This window comes from Pelodiscus sinensis, chromosome 17, assembly GCF_049634645.1.
Source record: "Pelodiscus sinensis isolate JC-2024 chromosome 17, ASM4963464v1, whole genome shotgun sequence".
Classification (NCBI taxonomy): Eukaryota; Metazoa; Chordata; order Testudines; family Trionychidae; genus Pelodiscus; species Pelodiscus sinensis.
In genome coordinates, this window is record NC_134727.1 from 5,232,885 (window position 1) to 5,255,329 (window position 22,445).

At 46.2% G+C, this 22,445-nt stretch overlaps 1 protein-coding gene across 1 annotated transcript; it reads right to left on the reverse strand.

Annotated features, from left to right (window-relative positions):
* Positions 1-283: 283 nt before the first annotated feature.
* GABRP (gamma-aminobutyric acid type A receptor subunit pi) lies at positions 284-14,678 on the reverse strand. The gene is given in 6 exon segments (XM_014569871.2): positions 284-402; positions 5,422-5,504; positions 7,968-8,185; positions 10,689-10,775; positions 14,074-14,169; positions 14,667-14,678. Coding segments are annotated over 6 exon segments (615 nt in total).
* Positions 14,679-22,445: the final 7,767 nt, after the last annotated feature.

The window sequence follows — 22,445 nt, forward strand, 5'->3', positions numbered from 1 at the left end:
TAGACAGAGGGGATCCAGAAATGTAGAGCAGGTGCACCTTATGTCCAGGGTTGCAAATCTTAATCATGTAACTGATATTTCTGGACAATTTTGTAATAATAGCAATAATAAATGACAGTTTGTTAAAGGTGCAAATCCCTCTAATTTGGTTGCAAGTGGTGATCTTGGTGAGTAACTGAAATTAATGATCCTCAGGCATAATTACTTCAGCCTTAGAGAATTACTAGGCATGAAAATAATGAAAGAACAACCTTCGACCCCGGTCCTTCACCCTGTTCTCAGATCAGATCTGATTAGAACCTTTTGGAGCATTCCGAGCCATTAGAATCTGAATCTTTTCTCGTTCGGCATTCTCGCTGAGATCAGAACGGAAAGTGCCTAAATTGTTACAAATTCTTCTGGCTGGAAGCAGAAGAGACAGAAATCTTACAAGTGTGTCTTTTTTAGCCAAATGGCCTGTCCCGTTATGCACACCCTTTGGACAAGCATTTCAACATCTGGGAACTCATCAGCCCTGAATTGGAGAATTCAAATATTTCGAGGCTCATTTCTCAGGGCCACTGTTAATTTTGAAGTTGTGCTCCTTAGTAAGAACAATGGGTCAACACTGGATTTTCAGTTGTGTCAAGCAACATAGCTCTGCTGGCTTTAGCAATGCTACCCCAACCTATACCAGCTGAAGATCTGGAAGATTAAGTGACTGTATAACAAGACACCGAATTAAAGTATCAGAGGGGTAGCTGTGTTAGTCTGAATCTGCAAAAGCGGCGAGGAGTCCTGTGGCACCTTATAGACTAACCGAAGTGTTGGAACATATTGCCCCTCTGCTATATACATCAGCCAAACTGGACAGTCCCTACATAAAAGAATCAATGGACACAAATCAGATATTAGGAATGGCAATATACAAAAACCTGTAGGGGAACACTTCAATCTCCCTGGAAACACAATTGCAGATCTAAAGGTAGCCACCCTGCAGCAAAAAAACCTCAAGACCAGACTTCAAAGAGAAACTGCTGAGCTACAGTTCATCTTCAAGTTTGACACAATCAACTCAGGATTAAACAAAGACTGTGAATGGTTCGCTAACTACAAAAGCAGCTTCTCCTCTTGGTATTCACACCTCCATATCAGCTACTAGAAGTGGGCTTCATCATCCCTGACTGGATCCACCTCGTCATCTCTAGCCTGATTCTGGCCTGCATATTTATACCTGTCCCTGGAAATTTCCACTACCTGCATCTGACGAAGTGGGTCTTTGCCCACAAAAGCTTATGCTCCAACTCCTCGGTTAGTCTATAAGGCTGTGTCTAGACTACATGGCTCCGTCGACGGAGCCATGTAGATTAGAATTATAGGCAAAGGCAAATGAAGCTGCGATTTAAATGATCGCGGCTTCATTTAAATTTACATGGCTGCCACACTGAGCCGACAAACAGCTGATCAGCTGTTTGTCGGCTCAGCGCGCTAGTCTGGATGCTCCCCTGCTGACATCAAAGCCCTTTGTCGGCAGCCCCGGTAAACCTCATCCCACGAGGAATAACGGGGCTGCCGACAAAGGGCTTTGATGTCGGCAGGGGAGCTTCCAGACTAGCGCGCTGAGCGGACAAACAGCTGATCAGCTGTTTGTCGGCTCAGTGCGGCAGCCATGTAAATTTAAATGAAGCCGCGATCATTTAAATCGCGGCTTCATTTGCCTTTGCCTATCTGTCTAATCTACATGGCTCCATCGATGGAGCCATGTAGTTTAGACACAGCCCAAGGTGCCACAGGACTCCTCGCTGCTTTTACAAATTCAAGTAAGTGATCTTTCTGATAATCTGATGTTGCTACTCATTCACCAAACAGCCACCCAGCTCAAAATTGTCATATTCATTCAGTGAACAAGTCCATTCATCTCATTAGTTTGATTCTTTTCATTAAATGTCTGTTTGAAAAATGACTAGTGACCCTGGTAGGCCAATAGTTAGCAGATCACATCTCACTTCCAATTGTATTGTTCACCTTATTGTGTTTTCTATTAGACACAAATTACCAAAGCAGGCATCTGACATACTCCTAAATTACAAGCACAGATTCTGAATCCCTATATGCAAATCTTACTCGTGACTTTTTAAAGTTTCTGGACAGTTTTGTAATAATAGCAATTGTGGTTACTTAGGGAAACTTTATAATAAATGGCAGGTTGTGAATTAATCTAGCATATATTTAAATAGCATTAATTCCAGGCATTTATCCTAATGAAATCTCCAGTTGGCAATTTCATCGGAATGAGACAGCCACCGAGCATGACGTAAGACCCAATTATTATTTTTTTCTAAAAAGTCTGAAGCCAGCGACACTTTGAAAGAAGAGGCCAATCATTATTATTTCAGGTGCTATTCTTTGTAATAAAGTTAATCGCGGTGAACTAATAGGATTTTAATGTGAAAATAATAGGAGCTTCCATAGGAGCTCCATGCTAGAAGCTGGCAAGTCAAACCTGGCCCTTCAATAATGAGGTTTCAGGCGTTTCTTTGTGTTACTTGAAATGGGAGACTGGCTTCGGCATGGCACTGGGGATTCTCAAGGAGGGAGCCCAAGAAAAGCTCCATGGGGACAGAGGACCGTCTGTGTGGTGGGGGAGAATGCCTCGCCGCACTGGGAGCAGAAGGCAGCGACGTGGCTGCCCAGCAGAATTTAAGAAGCAGGCCAGGAGGAAGGAGGGAGATGAGCTCTGAGCTTGCTCAGTTTGAGGCAGGGAGTTGGTGCCCTGGTGTAAGGATGCCTGAAAACGGAGCTTCCATTAGCAGCTGGGTGGGTGCTTCCTTCCCTTTTGTCCCTGCAGGAGGATTTCAGCTAGCTCATCATTGGGATCTTGAGAGTGCTGCTTGTGAGAGGACTCTTCCTGGACGTGCTGACTGCTGCGAAGGAAGGCTGCCTACACACGTGTGGAATGACCTTTGCTCAGCATCCGGAGCCGAGAACTCCTCTCCTGAAAGCCATGGTGTGCTGGTGAAGGCCCATGTTTCTCTCCCTAGTAGCTGCAGTTGGGTTATCTGTGCATTGACTGTTGTCAGTAACTGTCCAGCCCTGCAAAATCCTGGACTTCGAGGTTAAGGCTGTGTCTACACTGGCAAGGTTTGTCAACGAAAGTGCTGTTGACATGAAAAAGTCATCGAAAGTGAAAAGTGGTCACTGTTTTGGGTTTTTTTGCCTCCCATTGTCATCATTTCCTGGCCACATTGCTAGCACCTTGTCGACAGAGAGAGCAAAGCATTGTGGGTAAGCTAATCCCTGCGCTTCTCAGGATTCCCTCAGCTCTGAGCTCTCCGTGCTGAAGAATGTCAAAGCAGCACAGCCCTCTCTCCAGCTCTCCCACTATAGCAGCAGTCTGCCTGCCGCTGTGTTCCTAGTGCAGGGCAGAACAGGGAGAATGATTTGTTCTTCATTTGTTCCCCAAATGGAGCAGCTCAGTCAGCTGTCAGATATTTCCTGGAGCTTTGAAAGGGAAGTGGTGCATACCTGCAGGGCAGCAGAGATCACAAAACACAGTGGCTGTGTCTACATTGGCATGATTTTGCACAAAAGCGCAAAAACATGCTGCCTGTCTACACTGGTGTGGAGTTCTTGCACAAGAACGCTGACATTCTAATGTGTGTAATCAGGGCTTCTTGCACAAGAACTATGATACTTCCACTCAGGAAAAAGCCCTCTTGTGCAACTGTTCTTGCGCAAGAGGCCAGTGTAGACAGGTAACATGAATTTCTTGCGCAAGAAAGCCTGACGGCTAAAATGGCCATCGGAGCTTTCTTGCGCAAGAGAGCGTCTACACTGGCATGGATGTTTTTGCGCAAAAGCACATCTCTTGCGCAAAAGCACATGCCAGTGTAGACGCTCCCTAGTGCAAATATTTTAACGCAAAAACTCTTGAGTTAAAAGTATTTGTGCAAAATCTTGCCAATGTAGACATAGCCTGAGTGCAACCATCAAGGCAGGCATTGTGGAATACTGGCAGAAGCCAGTTCTCTTCACAAAACAAACAGCAGAGTTCACTTTGGCTCTTTGTAAATAATAAAGGGATGGGGAAATGTTACTCACAGGGCTGGAAGTTTTGTCACCAAAACTGGATGTTTTTCCTGACAAAAATCACATGGCAGTATGAACACTCTTGCTGTTTTGATGTCAAAAGACAGTTTTTGGTGATAAAACGTGGCAGTGTAGACAAGACCAAAGTAACCAAGAGCATTGCTCACTGACTATCACAGCTCCTGCAATACCCCAACAGCCAGGCGCCCCAGTGAGGACCCTGTGGGGTTCTGTGCACAGTGGATTTGCAGAAGTAGTCCCCATGTTTGCCATCATTTTACATTACTGTAACAAAGGGCACAAATGGGGAAGCTTTCATTGTGCCTTCCTGTGCTTGCACCCACTTACCAGTTTCACAAGTAAGACAAATTCCTTGAATTTAGTTCTGGACCTTGGTTAAAAAAAACCCTCTCTCTGCTCTGAAAATAACTTAAGTGACTTAGCACAAGTGAAAGATGCTGGACTGAGGACCCTAGTTCCGGGGGCGAGAAATAGTTTTGGATGGGGGGCCACTCCAAGTAATTGGAGTGCAGTCAAGGGCTGCACACTTCCATGATATCAGTGGAGGAGGTGCAAGGTCTAAAATGGCAGTTGGGTGCAGAAGGGAGCTCGAGGTTGGGTATTGGGGTTCAAGAGGGTGTTTTGGGTCTGGGAGGGAGTTTTGGTGAAGGAGGGGGTTGTGACCTGGGGTAGGGAACTGCAGTGCAAGAGGCGTGCAGGGTCCAGGAGGAGGTATGGGTGCAGGAGAGGATTCTGTCCTGGTGGAAGAGTGTAGGAGGGGGTGCATATTCTGGGATGGCGTTGTGACCTGGGCTTGGGATTAGGGTGCAAGGTCTAGGAGGTGGAATGAGGGCAGGAGTGGGGGTACAGAAGGTTTGAGTTGTGACCTGCGGCAGTGGTACAGGAGGGGGAGCAGGCTCCCTGCTTTTCATGCCTGCACATGTTGCTTAGAGCAGCTGGCTTTGGGGGGTCATGTGTCCTTTAAGCATCATGCACCCCCGTGCACTATCTGAGTTGAATGCACAGCCCAGACAGCTCCCATTGGCTGGAAACTGGTCAATAGGAGCTGCAAGATTATGCTGGAGGTGGGTACCAATTTGACTTTTGTAAAGTGTGCATGGAGACCGTGAGAACAGAAACCTTTTAAACCCTGGAATAACAATCATTGACATTTGAAGCGTTAAATCGAATTGTTTTCTTTTTTGAAAACTTTCTCTATTTTCAGAAATAAAAGCACATTTCCAAATGCTTGTGCTGAAATCAAATATTTGAGATGGACAGCTACATATGAACAAACAGATTCAAAATAAGGCAGGCAAATATTCTCAGATCTCTGTAGAACATTATACTTACAGCTTTCCAGTTGTAGTTTACACATTTGTGTGTCCATGGGCTATTTTGAGAGGTCCGTGTTACATGCAACAGTTGTAGTGATTCTGCATGGAAAGAAAGAGTTCAGAAGCTGTGCAATAAAAACATAGAGCAAGATGTTTCCATTTTTCACAGCAAAGTATAGACCCCCAAAGACTTTTGAAATCAATGCAGTAATAATAATACCAGAGAAACTGCATTCAATGGTACACATTCTGAGGTCATGTCTACTGCTATAGTCTAAGTCAGTAGCATTAAAGTGACTCAGGATTAATGCTGGTATGAGAGAGAGAGAAATTTCACCCTGCGACAATGGGAAATTTATGGGTAAATGACACAAGTGGTTTTAACTTAAAATCCATGGGGTATGCACAGATCACAACTGGATGGTATTGGTTAAGCAAGCGGCCAGCCAAGATGTCCTGTTTTCTACTGAATGTTTATTTTGTTACCGCCGCCGCTCCCTTTCTTCTAGCCCATTCTGTTTTATCCATCTGCCATCTCGTCTGCCACATAAGCTGTGAACTCCCTGGCCAAGGTCTGTCTTCCGTGTTACTGCTCTTGATTGGAGTCCTACGAACTAAGGCAGGGCTACTCAACTTTGGAAGCCTGGGGCCACAATGATACTCACAGCACATGCCGAGGGCTGCAACTTAAGTGTGTTTGCATAGACAGTGAAAGCTTTGTTATCCAGCACTCTGTTAACCAGAAAACGTTGTTAACCGGCATTGCCCCCAGCCAGAATACTGTCACATCTTCAGGCGCAGAGGCCTGGCTTGGTTTACCATGATTGGATTAACAATTTTTTATTTAAGAAGTACTAATCATCTTTAACTCAAAATAGAAACGTGAGACCAACTGCCTCACACTACAAAACTACCAATATTAAAAACTTGAGTTTTACTACTATTGTCCATTGGTTTTTCTTAGGTTGATGGGACCCTCGGATAACCAGAATTTTTAGATAACGTGAACACCCTAATCCCCAAGCGTGCTGGATAACACAGGTTTCACTGTACATGCAAATGTACATGCAAATATATGCAAATAGCGTCTTTCACACTGACAGGCATGAATACAAAGATTAAGGCAAGACTATACAACACAAAGGCCCTATTTAAGTCAGTTCTGCTGATGTTAATAAAATGCAATATTTACCCGATTTCCACCCATATGACAGCACTTTTAATAAGCAATGACAGTCCAGGTATTTAACTACTAAAACACATATCAACAGAAGACCATTGTATTGACTACTTTTTTGTTTTGTCTCCTATCTGTAGGCCACCTGTTGAGCCTCGCGTAAACCCAAACGGCACCGCGGGCCACAAACAAACGGGTCGTGGGCCATGTGTTGAGTAGCCCTGAACTAAGGAAATACAAATAATACAGGATAATAACCATGCTGTCAGGGAGGAATATGTGAAGGAATAATGCAATTATGCTGAGAACTATAAAGTACAGGCAGTCCCCGACTTACGCGGATCCGACTTATGTCGGATCCGGAGTTACGAACGGGGCTCCCCCGGAGGACACGGACTGCAGGACCTCGTGGTCCTGCCGCCCGTGTACTCTGGGGCTTTCTCCGCGTCTCCCTGGTCTGCAGACCAGGAAGACGCGGACCAAAGCCGCGGGAGGGCTCGGGCAGTGAGGCTTTGCAAAGCCGCGGCTGTCCTGCTGCTGGCGTCCTCAGAGGCTTTGCTCCCCGTCTCCCTGGCAGACCAGGGAGACTGGGAGCAAAGCTGCGGAGGACCCAGGTGGCGGGACCGCGGTGCGTCTCGGTCTGCCGCCCGCGCCTTCCTGGTCTGCTGGGGTGGGGGGGGCGCAGCTTGTACGCCCCGCCCCCCCCCCCCCCAGCAGACTAGGCTTTTCTCCAGATGCCTGTGGCAGAGCAGCTGGGGCGCTGACGGTTGGTCCCGCAGCGCTGCTCTGGGCGCTACTGGACCAACCCGGCAGCACCCCAGCTGCTCTGCCCCAGGCGTCCTGATTCAGCCGCTGCTGGTCAGTTTCAGCAGCGGCTGAATCAGGACGCCTGGGGCAGAGCAGATGGGGTGCTGCTGGGTTGGTCCAGTAGCGCCGAGGAGCGGCACTACTGGAGCAACCCAGCAGCACCGCAGCTGCTGTGCCTCAGGCGTCCCCAAGTCAGCTTCTGCTGAAACTGACCAGCGCTGACTACAGGAAGCCCGAGGCAGAGTTGCTCTGCCCGGGGCTTCCTGGAATCAGCTGCTGATCAGTTTCAGCAGCAGCTGACTTGGGGACGCCTGGGGTTCTTAAGTTGATTCTGTATGTAAGTCAGAACTGGCGGTCAGTTTCAGCAGCGGCTGAATCTGGATGCCAGTTCCGAGTTACATACAGATTCAACTTAAGAACAAACCTACAGTCCCTATCTTGTACGTAACCCGGGGACTGCCTGTACTGTCTAAACTCCAAAACTTTTGTTACCTGTGATGGCCACTCTTGCCCACATACATTCTGATCCAGTGTGGCTTTAGTTATCTGCTCTTCACCACTGCCAGCATGTGACTTACCTCAAAGCACACAAGACTGTGCCATTGCAGAATAATCTTATAAGATGATTCCTCATGGTGACATCATGCAGGAAAGACTGTTTAGGCTCCACGATGTATGTGTCTGGCACCCAGAGCAATTCTACCAGCCAAGCAGCCAGAGTGAAGCTCTTGTTATTGTGCACAACCAGGCGGGGGGCCGTCCAGTGCGGCCGCGGGTAGATGGTAGCGGAATAGTCCTGAAGGAGAATGACAAGTGTGAGAAGACAAGCAGCAAGACTGTGGAGGAGGCATTGGTGTCAATCGCCTTTGCCAAATGCTTATTAAGGAGGCGTAGTTCTCACAACTGTGTGTGTGCAAGTTTGCCTCACCCTCCTTTGCTACCACATCCAGACTGCGGCCGGCCTTCCTAAAAGAAATGGCCAGTGCATTAAATGTAGGACATGTAACACACCAAAACTCGGCTTGGACTGCCCAAGACAAGGTCGGAAGACACGAATCCTAACCTGAATGTCCTCTGTTTGCCTGAGGTTTTTCCATTTATTTATACCCAATAAACAGTCACAATACTCCCTCTTGTACTGGACTTTTCATGTCTAAAACCATGTCCTTTAAGTAATCAAGTATTAGCATATCACAATCCTCAGCTGAGAAACCAGAGAAGCAGAGAGATTGACTGGCTTATTCAAGCCCCACCTACATCAATTACATACGAAATAGCTTTCAGTATGGGAAATCAATCAATCAGTCTAAATCTACACAGTAACGCAATATATAGTTAATAGCCACATAGAGGGAGAACAAGTAAGCAAATACAGCTGCATTGATCTCTCACCAGAACTAAACGTCTAAGACCAATCACCTGCATTTGTACCATTCGCCCTATTGAAAGTTCCTCATTTGCTTAAGTTGGAGAAGGCACTTGCGTAAGGGAAGACCATGCAGAGTGCTCCATGGTGATGAGAAGAGCACGTAGGCCCACAAGTGAGCCATGCCACTGGCCCTGTGTATTTGCTCCTTTCATTCACTGCTGGGAGCTACATTCTGATGTGGGGGTTGTGCTCGGAAGGGAGGTATTTCAGGGGATGACGTGCTGAAGGAAATAACATGCTATTTAAGGCAAATCCTGTAGTGGGGTCAAAGCTTGCCGTGTTACTCCTCTCCAGCAGTCTAAACTGAGCCCAAGATAGGGGCTAGGGAACGCTCTGAGGCTAAAGTTGTAGGTAGGTGAATAAAAAACCAAACTCTTGACCAGCTGTGGTCTTTAAAGATCTCACAGCACATTTTGCCAGAGTAGGGGGTGCTAATTCCAGTGACCTGGCCAAATTCCAACTTAGCTACGCTATCCAGCCTGTCTAAAATCCCCCAGCAGTTTGAAGTATTCTTATGGTGTCCCTGAGATAAAAGAACAATGGGGCTCAATTGTAATACATACAAAGGCAGTTCTTTACTGAGCCTCCTGCTCATATACGAGACTTTGTGGCAATCCTTGGCTCTCTAGTTTGCTGATGAATTAAAGGCAGCTTTCACAATTGTGTAGTGTTGCTGTGCTGCGTTACACAGCTACCATGCTCCCACCCAGATATGGGTGCATTTCAGTAACGGGGGAATCGATTCCCTTATGTTCAAGAAATGATTTGTAAAATTCTTTGCCCTGGAAGGTGCTAAATAAATGATGTTGCCCTTGCTCTTCAGGTTTGATTCTCAGAAGTGTGTGTGTGTGTGTGTGTGTGTGTGTGTGTGTGTGTGTGTGTGTGTGTAGTAAATTCCATTCCACGGCTTAACTGATTGAAACGATGTTAAAAGTTTTGGTGCAGTGAATTATTAATACAGGTGATGAAGGGGAAAACCTCTGGGTCGTTTCAATTATTTATCTAGCCATAGAGTATGTCTCTGTAATGTTCTCCTTGGCACAAAAGGAATTTAGGTGGGATGGGAAGGAAATATGTGCAATAGAAAGGGGATGTTTTACAAGTGGTGGGAGATCAGACAGATAAAAATACCCTCTCTTTGGGGGAAGATTTCCCTTTATATTTCTCTTTGGAGTGATGGTCCTTCAAGCCCTTTGAAGCTAGAGATTCTCTTCAGCTTTAATACACTTTGCTCCCCCCCCCAGTCTTAAAGAGGAGGACTGGAGATGGCTTCGGGGGGTGGGGTGGGGTGGGAGGGACTCTGCAGGGGAACAGACTGGGAGGTGAAACACTACAGCAGCTGGAGCCCACAGCTAAGATCTTCTACTGGGAATAATGAACTTTTTGTGCCACCGGTTTTGATGCCCAGCTTCAGAACCCTCAAAGTGGACCAACGTGCAGTGAGCAGTGTCAGTCTAACCCAGTCCGTACAGCCCTGTAGCTGTCACCATCAGAGAGCTTTGTAATCCCGAATGGTTTTGATTTCTCCAGTGCTCTGATCCCCATTTTTCAGAAGAGCAGCGGAGGCACCGGGAGACCAAGGTGAGATCATCAAAGGTTTTTCAGCTCCTGATTCCCACCGAAAAGGACTTAGATGTCTAAATACTTTTGTGGGTCTGGTCCCAAGTGACTCTCGACCCAAATCACAGGATGTCTGTGGCTGAGCTGGGAATTGCCATGTTGGGTTCCCAAGAGGAGAGGTGCCCAATATCATCTGTCACTCTTGGAGATGCTGGCCATGGTCTCCAACGCGGACATCTCAAAGTGGGAGGCCTTTCAGAGAAGTAGAGCCCCTTTCTCCGCAATGAGTAACTGAGACCAAGTCACTTACCATGTTACTCTCAGCTATACTTGAAATACTCGCAACATCCAGTCTCAATGCTTTTTGAACAGGTTTCCCTAGGGAAGGAATGAGAGGCTTAGATTAGAGTGAAGCAAAGGGTGTCAGCAATGCTAGGTTTGTGTGTTGGTCACTACACTCAATCAAGTGTCACACCTAGGCAGTTCTGCCAAAATTTGATTTTTAAAAATCATTTGCATAACATTAATATTTATGTTTAAGCTTTTAAAAAAGAGTTATATCTAATTGTTTACATTTTAACAAAAGTTGTGGGAAATTACAGGGAGGTTAGAGAATTTTTTAACGACAAAGATTCACTAAAGCGAAAGCTTTGCAACTGTTAAACCACAAATTGTCAACCTCCCACATCAAAATACACACAGTAAAGAGCCTTAAATCAAATGGCAAGTTCTCAAGCAGCATTTGCCTTACTTAGCTTATCTACCCATTTTGATGATTATTGCTGCAAACTGATGAAAAAGTGTGGTGCAATCTATATTTGCTTATAAAAATCTAAGCTTTCCAAAGCTGTATATAGGATTGTTCCTATCGCTGCCCGTTACCAAAGAACTAACCTGGAACTCAACTCATTTCAGAGAGTTAGAGACAAGCAGATGGTTTGGGCAGTGAAATCTCATGGTCAAAAGCTTTTCACTTGGGTGGCCAGTATTGGCACTTCTTTTCTGGCAGCATCAGCAGAGAGATACACCCTTGCCATACACCCTTGCCATACACCCAGGCAAGCCAATTAGGCAATATTTCCGCTGCAATCGGCCACGGTAATCAAGGACTGTGTATGGCTCAGCATATGAAGTGCTAAGAATCTTTAGCTCTTATTTCACTCTTCCCATGGCTCTAGCTCAGAAAGCTGGGTAAGAATTATTATCCCCATTTCCCAGATGGGAAAACTGAGTCTTTTGGAGCAATGATGCAACTTGCCCACAGAATCAGAACCAGAAGCAGGAATAGAACTGAGGCCCTGGACTCCTTGTTATGTCCTGTTCCCTGAACCCCATAGCCTCTTCCTGCTGCAAGGCAGAGCAACCACTCAGCTCAACCAACGCTAGCTCGGGCACGTCTACATGCTGCCATTGCACCTCTGGAATGAAGTGCAAAGAGACCCTCAAACAAGAGACCCGACCTAGGGTCCCTCCTAACTGCTCCTGCATGCAGGTTGATCTCCCTTCCCCAAATACTGAGCTTGCCCTAGGCACCTGCTAACCAGGATTAAAGCGGGGAGCTGGGACCATTTGTACTGCAGGCCTGCTGAGAGTCATTGAACCAAACGGCAAGCCCTGTGTAGGATAAAAACTACGGCAAGCCTGGGAGGTGCAGAACAAAGGACATGTTTTCCAGGGCACGAGTGGGGCCTTGTGAGCCGTTGTAAAGCTGCTGTCTGTGCCACTGTTTCCTGCCCTCTTCCCCCAGCTTCCTTGCCCCCATGAAATCTCTGTGGAAGGCAGGGGTGGGAAGCTTTCTGGGTCGGGGGCTGCTTTTCACATGGGGGCTGCACAAAAGTGAGAAATTAAAAAAACACTTCAAACTCCAAAACCGTACTGACCTGACCTCACTGAGAAGCAGAAAGACGCTCCCCACTTTCCCCTCACACGCCGGAGCCTGAGGGGCCCGGCTGGGAGATTTTATGAGCCCTCCCCAGACTCTCAGTTGGGGCCAAAAAAAAAGAGGGATTCAGTGTGTGGGAGGGGGTTGCCAGGAAGCAGGCTTGAGGTGCGGGGGTTGGTGGCTCTGGGAGGGTGGGAGGGTGCAGGAGCGGGCTGGGAGTGGGGGAGGTGGGCAGGAGGTAGGGTGCTCCTGGCACAGTGGGGGTGCTGCAGTGGACTGGGGTGGGGGTCACAGGGCTGGAGCGCCGGCACTGGCTCCCTGATGCTGAGGGAGAGCCCCGAGCCTCAGGGGCCGGATGCAGCCCCCAGGTCAAAGGTCACCACCTCTGGTGCAAGACAACAACGTTATCTTCATGTGTTGTTTGGTCCTGCCTCCCCCACAAAAGGGGTAGCTGGGGTGGGACAGCGGCCTGTGGATCCCAGTGCTATATATGACAAGCATGCATTGTCCTGCCATTGGAACCAGAAAGATTTGTGGGCTTAGGAGGCCACACCCCTGCCCTTTTTGGAAGAAAGTGGAAGAAAACAGTCCATTTAGTGGAACAATGCAGCCAGAATTCGTGGGGTTTCCTGTCCCTCCACGTGGCATTGTCCAAGTCAGGAAAGGGGCCCTATGGGGTCTTTTCCCCCCACACCCACCCCAATTAAAATTTAGTTAGTAGATTTCAGTACATATGGGTGAAATTCTCCTCAGAATGCAGGGCCCACACAAGGTGTCAAAGGGCGAGCTCTTTGTGAAGTTCACCTCAGCGCCCATGAAGTGAATAAAGAACAGTAGTAAGCTAGGAAGAAGGTAGATTGTCAGCCACTAAAACAAGAGACAAATTGGAGGCAAAGTGTCCCCTTGTGCCGGGCCCATACACACATCATCTTACACTGAAGGAGCCACATAGCTTGACAGCTGCTGCCTCCTTTCTAGCGCTGAAGCTCGGATTCACCACAAGAGGGCAGCTCCACCCTAGGAAATGTCAGAAAACATTAGTATAAGTCAGCTTATCTTTTGCCTCTTTTGACTGTAACAATTTGTGAGCAGGAGGAAGATTAAATCCGGCCCGCAGAGGAGCAAATAAAAGGTGCAGTAACATAGAACATTTTCTTCATAACTCACAGATTGCAAACATTCATACGCTCTGGGCCTGAGAGTCCATTCCCAGTGGTGTAGGTGGGAGATTTGGGTGCATAAAGAAGGCAGAATTAAGCCCCAGGGACACATAGACCTGACTCTGATTGGTGCTTGGAAACCACATATCCCACTGATGTCCACAGGATTTGCAGGTGTCCCTCACATTTCAGGATCAGGCCCTATCTATCAACATGTGTACTTTTGTTTCTATGTGATTTATTCCATCCTATACATCTTGCCAGTTAGAACTGAAGACACGCACTTTCTAAAAATTTTGTTACACCTATCTAGAATTCACATTTTCCATTTGCCGAGTAAGATCGCAAGTTGCCAAAAGTAATTTTCAAAAGGGCCTAAGTGATTAAGGACTAGTCCCCATTTTCAAAAGTAATTGGCACTGAGGAGCCAGAGTCTTGACAATTTTTATCTGGTGAGTAATGGACACATTATACTTGTGCTGACATCAATTTGCATGCATTTAAACCTCCTCGGGCGCTTTGACTAATTTAACAGGGACCAATAAACTGGTGCTTGCTAAAGCAAACACATTAAAACCACATTCTCTCCACTCAAACATTACTGACTATATAACCCTTTTATCAGACACTGAAGTGTTCAGCTGACGTACCACCGAAGAATATTTGTTGTAGCCCTCTGTGAGGTTTTCAAATCCAGGGAGGGATACCATGTCACTGCTGTGTCTGATATATGGCCAGGCGTGCACTTTCTAAAAGATACAAATACATGGGGACTATGGGCAATTAGCGTGCAAGTAAATTAAACAGACAATCCAAAGTTTGGGGCTTTTTGCAGTGATGTAGGAGAGAGATGGTTGTCTGGGGAAGATGCTTCTATCCAGAAATAGTCACATAGTGACAGTTGGATGTTACGATTTCCTCAACAATGATTCCCTGTGCAGGTTCTTGTTTTAGGGCTTGTCTCCATAGTAGCTGAGTGCTCCCCATCCCCACAATCATTAGTTGAGTTGGGGGAGTAGCTGTAAGCAGGGGCGGCTCGTGACTATAGGCGGACTTGGCCGCCGTCTAGGACGCCGCCTTCAACGGGGTGCCTGGGGCACCTGATGATGACATCACGGGGCGCCTGATGATGAAGTCAGTCCATTGACGGACCTGCAGGCTTGGGCGCCGCTAGCACGTTCTGCCTGGGGCACCTGCTGCTGCAACCCGCCTCAGGCTTCTCTTGGCTGTAAGCTCCAGGCCTTACCCAGGACCTCATTGTAGTAGGTGCTGTACACAGAGCACAAGATGGCCTCCACCCCAAAGAGCTAACCATTCAAGTAACCAAAATAACAGTAACGATCCCCTTCCAGCAACTGTCTCCCCCTCTCTTACGTGGCATATGAAATGCCAAGTGAGCCCAAGCAAAGTCTTGTCTGTGGTAGCTGCACTTAACTCTGAATGCAGTGAGCTTAGTGGCTGTTCCTCTCAGACTGGTCGCTGATAGTGGTATTAAATCTCTGTTCACTCATATCCTGGCATCCTCCCATTGGTTCCCGTGTCCCTCTACAGAGACTGAATTTCCAAGTAAAGTTAAAAGTGTAAAAGAAACAGTTTCACTGGAAGTCTATGGAGTTCCGTAGGCGATGCCATTACAAGTTCGTTCGAATGCAGGCTGTCATGTCAAAATGGATTTCAGTGGAGACTGGAAGACATTGTGGCAAAATGTAGTGGTGTCAAGGTCCCTCACTGAATTCCATGAAGTTGCACCCGCTTACACAGGGCAAAATCTATCATTGAAATGCTGCTGTGATTTGAGTTTACACACTGAGAACAATGTCACGTCAGTGCATCTTCTACATAATTGATTATTATTACCGGGGCAAAATGATTTCATTGCGGCTCTCGTATGTCATGAAAAGGATTGAACAGTATCATAATCCTAAATTACCTTCATGATAAAAAAAAAGAAATTAAGGGAATCTGGGTGATAAAAGTCTATGAAGGAGGATATTAAACTCGCAAAATCAAGCGCATTACCATTCTATACTGCACTCAAGTATGTGCCTGCTTCTAATGTGAAATTTTTTTAAAGTATAAATTAATTGATTTCACTGGAGTTATTCTTGATTTGCACCAGCCTGGTTAAATAAGATGATGCTCTTTACCTATCATTTACTTTTGATCCCAAATATATAAGGGGTGCTAATCCCACTGCTTTGTGTGACACTAGTTAAGCACAAAATCCCCAACAGGCCAATAAATACACATGTTCTTCTGCTTATATATTCCAAAAGCTGTAATCAAAGATTAGAAATTACTGCAGTAAAATAGATTGGGAAAAGACTGTTATCTGGTACAATATGTTTTTGTTTCTCTAATTAACTAGTCAAGAATTTTAGTTGACTGCAAGGAAAAATATTAGGCACTGTTTCATGTGGATTTTTCTTACTTTGTCAGGAAAAATGTAAGAAATGAAATATTAGTACATAAATTCACTGATGGTGAAATTATTTCCAATGCCAGAAGTTACACAGTATGGTTATATATTGCTGAGTCTTTCATAGTTATATTGAAGATGCTGGGAATGTAGTAATTCACTTGTTAAGAAACATACATTCCCTGTGGATTTTTAAGGTTATATGAATTGCAAGTGTGGTGGAAAACCACCAGAGGCCAGAATCCCAATTGGTGTAAATCCCTGTAGCTCCGCTGCAGTTGATTACGTGATACTTATTTATAAGAGGGATGAGGATCTTGTGCAATGGGTAGATCTATTGTAAGTCAGCCTTACGCGGTCTCACCAAAGGTAATGAATACAGCAGAGTTATTTCAAGAGGATGATAAACACACACACAAAGAGAATAATGTGTAGCATCATCAATCCCATTTTTTCTGTAATAAAATGTTAGTAAGAAAAATATGCATCCTTTGTGGTATAATTCATAATGCTGCTAGACACTAAAAACACAGACTAAGCAGGCACTGGTTTTATTACAACCGGCCTGTGGCAACAATCTGTAACACACCCCACTGCCTGGAGGGCTGGCAATCGATTTGCTGTGGCCCAGGGCAGAAAGCTGAAATCCAAAGTCCCGCCGCAGAGGGTGAAGTAGAAGCCCAAGCAGCTTAGCTTTGAAGGGCCCCTTTTGGCATGAGATTCCAGGCAGTTGCCCTGCTTATCAATCCCTAATGTCAGCCCTGCCTGCCTGCTAAGCCTTCACTGCCCTCTTTCTTTTCAGTGGTCTCCTACAGCATGAGCGAACCCCTTGTGCTTAGCAATCGGACCCATATTTTTAGCTCCGACACACTAGTCGCTTTCCCCAGAACCGAAGAGCTCCTAGAAGTTCTAGAGCTGGACCCTTCCACCAACAGATGTTAGTCCAAGAAAAGATATTACTGCACCTGCCTTGTCTCTCTAAAAAATATACACTGTACGCCAAGGGGGACTGATTCTCATTTACATCAAGGCCGCTTCCCATGACTGCAAAGGTCAAGGATTTCCACTTTCAGGATTCCTCGCCAGAGCAGCGCAGAGAGATCTTAATGTAAATGAGACCTGGGCCCATTATTTTCTCACCGTGATTGAAGAAAAGGGGCTGATAAGGCCTTCTAAACACTACCCCAAGATTGATGCTGCAGAGATTGATCTCTCGGGGTTTGATTTAGCAGGTCTAACAAGGACCTGCTACATTGACCACTGATGACACCCCCATCGACTCCAGTACTCCACCGGATTGTGAGGAATAAGGGAAGTTGATGGGAGAGGTCCTGTTGACCTCCCATTGTGAGAACTCCATAGAAATTCAACCTAAGGTACATAGACTCCAGCTACTCTATTCTCATAGCTGGAGTTGCATATCTTAGGTCAACTTTCTCTGCTTGTATAGCCCTGGCTGTAGTGAGTACAGTGAGACTGTACAACACTATCTTCTCCATAATGACTCTGACACATGAATGCTGGGAATACCACCAACGGTGCCACAACATGCACTGGTCTAATGTTTACATTTCTGACATAATCCAGGCTCTGAACTTACAGCCTTTACACACCAATAAGATGCAAGAAGTCATTGGGAATTGAAACTGGGATGGTCAGACTACTTCGTTCTAAAATCGGAATCTGAACCTCTAGCTCTGTTACTTACACTGGTGTAATCCCAGTTGCATGGATGTAACAGAGGAGAGTTCGGTTGTGGTGGGATAAGACAAGCCCTGCAAGAAAGTGGACTAGTTTGACATCTGGCATTGGCACAGCTAAGCTAAATGTTCACCTGAGAACAGGTAACGTTTCATTTGCGCACTGCAGCGTTGCCTCTATTGATCGCACAACATGAAGAGTCTCATTATGATGAGGCACAACCTGACGCAGCCAATTTCCCAAGCGAAAGCTTGTCAAGGCACTGTTGCAATCAGGTTGCTTGCAGCACCGGTATTTGCCACTGTAATTTGCAAAGGGTACGGATCCATTTCAAGAAAGATGTGGAGAAATTGGAGAGGGTCCAGAGAAGAGCAACGAGAATGATGAAAGGTCTAGAGAACATAACCTATGAAGGAAGGCTGAAGGAACTGGGTTTGTTTAGTTTGGAAAAGAGAAGATCGAGGGGGGACATGATAGCAGTTTTCAGGTATCTAAAATGGTGTCATAAGGAGGAGGGAGAAAACTTTTTCATCTTGGCCTCTGAGGATAGAACAAGAAGCAATGGGCTTAAACTGCAGCAAGAGAGGTTTAGGTTGGACATTAGGAAAAAGTTCCTAACTGTCAGGGTGGTCAAACACTGGAATAAGTTGCCCAGGGAGGTTGTGGAATCCCCATCTCTGGAGATATTTAAGAGCAGGTTAGATAAATGTCTATCAGGGATGGTCTAGACAGTACTGGGTCCTGCCATGAGGGCAGGGGACTGGACTCGATGACTCTCGCGGTCCCTTCCAGTCCTAGTATTCTATGATTCTATGATTCTATCCAGCCTGAAGCCCAAATGGCCATTTGGAGTCCTGGGTGTGTCACACACGCTCAGCAGCTCACAAGACGACTCTCTCCCCTTAGACGCCAGCCATTTTTAGAACCAAATGGGGTTTTCTGGGAAGTGTTAGGACAGGCCTTTTACTTTCCATGTGGCCTATGCTGAGTGCTGCCCTGGTCCAGACTAGGACTGCTGGAATTCTCACACGCAAGCCTCCTTCAGTGATATATCCAGCCTGAACGTGAAGAAGTTTGGGTTCACCGGGAGTGCATGGCGGCTTCTCTGCAGCACAGCATAGTCTTCAAGTGTAGTGACTTGCAACCTCCCTTCATTAGAGGTTATCTGGGAGTCAGTGCAACCCCCCAAGATTGGCAGGGAAAGGCACACAGCCAGAGATTTAGTATCTCCTCTCGTTAGCATTGCTCCTCCCACAGAGAACACTAAGGAGGGTGCTGCTGGGGGTTGCACTTCCTGAGATCTGCTGAGGAACAAACCCAGACAAATGTAAGGGGACTGTTAGCCCCTTACTAAAACTCTGTGGGAGTTTTTGGTTCTCCAGGTCCCAATGTCAAAAGTGGAAGGGTCCATGAGACTGACAGACCCCAGAGACAATGGAAAGCAGCCAACACTCCAGCTCGGCCTGATTGACAGGTTGGACAGGCCAGTGAGGAAAGCGAGAGGCCAGGCCCCGTCCTCCCTGTGAGCTGGGATTTTTCTGGGTCTCTCTGAGCAAGGAGAGAGCTAAGAGACAGCTAAGAGGAGCAAGCTGTGTGGAGAGGCAGTCCTAGAATCATAGAATCATAGAATAATAGGACTGGAAGGGACCTCGAGAGGTCATCGAGTCCAGCCCCCCGCCCTCAAGGCAGGATCAAGCTCCGTCTACACCATCCCTGACAGATGTCTATCTAACCTGTTCTTAAATATCTCCAGAGAGGGAGACTCCACCACCTCCCTTGGCAATTTATTCCAATATTTGACCACCCTGACAGTTAGGAATTTTTTCCTAATGTCCAATCTAAACCTCCCCTGCTGCACTTTAAGCCCATTACTCCTTGTCCTGTCCTCAGAAACCAAGAGGAACAAATTTTCGCCTTCCTCCTTGTGACACCCTTTTAGATATTTGAAAACCGCTATCATGTCCCCCCTTAATCTTCTTTTTTCCAAACTAAACAAGCCCAGTTCATGAAGCCTGGCTTCATAGGTCATGTTCTCTAAACCTTTAATCATTCTTGTCGCTCTTCTCTGTACCCTTTCCAATTTCTCCACATCTTTCTTGAAATGTGGCGCCCAGAACTGGACACAGTACTCCAGCTGAGGCCTAACTAGTGCAGAATAGAGCGGCAGAATGACTTCACGAGTTTTGCTTACAACACACCTGTTGATACAACCTAGAATCATATTTGCTTTTTTGGCAACAGCATCACACTGTTGACTCATATTCAACTTGTGGTCCACTATGACCCCTAGATCCCTTTCCGCCATGCTCCTTCCTAGACAGTCGCTTCCCATCTTGTATGTATGGAACTGATTGTTCCTTCCTAAGTGGAGCACTTTGCATTTCTCTTTATTAAACCTCATCCTGTTTACCTCTGACCATTTCTCTAACTTGCTAAGGTCATTTTGAATTATGTCCCTATCCTCCAAAGAAGTCGCAACCCCACCCAGTTTGGTATCATCTGCAAACTTAATAAGAGTACTCTCTATCCCAATATCTACATCATTGATGAAGATATTGAATAGTACGGGTCCCAAAACAGACCCTTGAGGAACTCCACTTGTTATCCCTTTCCAGCAGGATTTAGAACCGTTAACAACAACTCTCTGACTACGGTTATCCAGCCAATTATGCACCCACCTTATCGTGGCCCTATCTAAGTTATATTTGCCTAGTTTATCAATAAGAATATCATGCGAGACCGTATCAAATGCCTTACTAAAGTCTAGGTATATGACATCCACCGCTTCTCCCTTATCCACAAGGCTCGTTATCTTTTCAAAGAAAGCTATCAGATTAGTTTGGCATGACTTGTTCTTCACAAACCCATGCTGGCTATTCCCTATCACTTTATTACTTTCCAAGTGTTTGCATACGATTTCCTTAATTACCTGCTCCATTATCTTCCCTGGGACAGACGTTAAACTGACCGGTCTATAATTTCCTGGGTTGTTCTTATTCCCCTTTTTATAGATGGGCACAATATTTGCCTTTTTCCAGTCTTCTGGAATCTCCCCTGTCTGCCATGATTTTTCAAAGATCATAGCTAAAGGCTCAGATACCTCCTCTATCAGCTCCTTGAGTATCCTGGGATGCATTTCATCAGGTCCTGGTGACTTGCTGACATCTAACTTTCCTAAGTGATTTTTAACTTGTTCTTTGTGTATCCTATCTTCTAAACTTACCCTCTCTCTGCTTGTATTCACTACGTTAGGCACACCTCCAGACTTCTCGGTGAAGACCGAAACAAAGAAGTCATTGAGCATCTCCGCCATTTCCAAGTTCCCTGTTACTGCTTCTCCCTCCTCGCTAAGCAGTGGGCCTACCCTGTCCTTGGTCTTCCTCTTGCTTTTAATGTATTTATAAAAGGTCTTCTTGTTTCCCTTTATGCCTGTCCTGCAGCAACAGAGCCAGGCACACACAGCTCAAGGAGCGCAGACCCTGTGTTCAGCCTGCGGCCCCCCTGCAGCACATCCAGGGCCTCTAAGGGGCCTCTAAGGAAGAGACTGTGAACTGTCCTTACACTCTGCAGGCTGCTGTTTTGATATCCCTGTGCTACAGAGCAGGACTGTGTGTTCTCATTTAACCATTCTAATTTTTTCTTATTCTTTTCTCTTTAATCAGTTGATGTTTAATAAATTGTATTTGCTTTGAACCTTATGAAATGATCACTGGGCCAAGAAAGCCTGCAGTGTGCAGAGAGCACCCCGGAGTGGGGACACCCTAACTCCTGCCCCTAGTGACTACAAGGTCGGGGATTAAGCCCCAGGAAACCCGAGCCCAGCCTTGTTGGGGTTTCGAGGACTCTGCTACTCAGGAGAGTGGAGGGGGAGCCCTCAGGGTCAGGGAGGCCGTGGGGTAAAGGAAGTGGGAGCGGGGACTCAGATCCTTTCGCTGATCCATTTCACCGGGGTAGTATAGAAGCCAGGAAAGTTCCCCACAATCGCGGGACCATTCCCCCGCTTACACAAAGGGTGGGCTAGAGCGGTGTTACTTTTGTGGTTGTTTATTGGTACAGATTCTTAAGAGTAATGTGATACTCACACACATACATCACATTCATGCTTGCAGTTTGGAGGCAGGCTGCAAGTGCCGTGTAGATTACTTTTGATTTCACAGGTGGCTGGAGTGCTGGCCAGACATCAGCTGCCCAGAAACTTGACCATGATGTTCCTTGGAAGGGAAATCCCTTTGGATCTGCAAGAGGCTTTACTTCTCTGGGCCGGTTCCAGGTTTCTGCTGTGATGTTACATCTTGTCCGAGAGAGTGAGATTTTCTGGCCGCTTCTCAGTTAATTTATCTGCTTTCCAGGATCTATGTCTGCCTTAAAAGATCACAGATCCTAAACTGCCTTTGACTGGGCATTCCTCATTCACACCTCATACACATTCCACAGGTTACATACATATTCATAAGCATACATTAAGCAATATGGTTTCTAGGTAAAATCCAGCCTCATGGCCTTCAGTAATCAGAAACCTACCATAAATTGGATTACCTGAAATACTAAAAGGACCTAATGTAAATAATAGGGCTTAACATACCAAAGGCATGATAAAGACTTTAACAGAAATTATAACTTAAAGTGGCCAAGGACAGGGAAGAAGGGAAAAGCAGAGAATTATTTCCAGTTAGCTAGACGCCAGTGGAGAGGAGGGAAGGGGGTCGTGTCTGACTGGTTACACTAGGAACATCCCCCGGCTTCCCTTCAGGGGGAGTGTCCCATGGCTGTACATGTACTGGCCCCGGGCCAGTTTGCATGACAATGGTCCTTGGTACAACTAGAAAGACTGCTGATTACTCTCCTAAGTATTCTGTGCCAGCAGACACTCTGGGGTCAAGCTGAATTGGCTTTGCAGTATTCTAG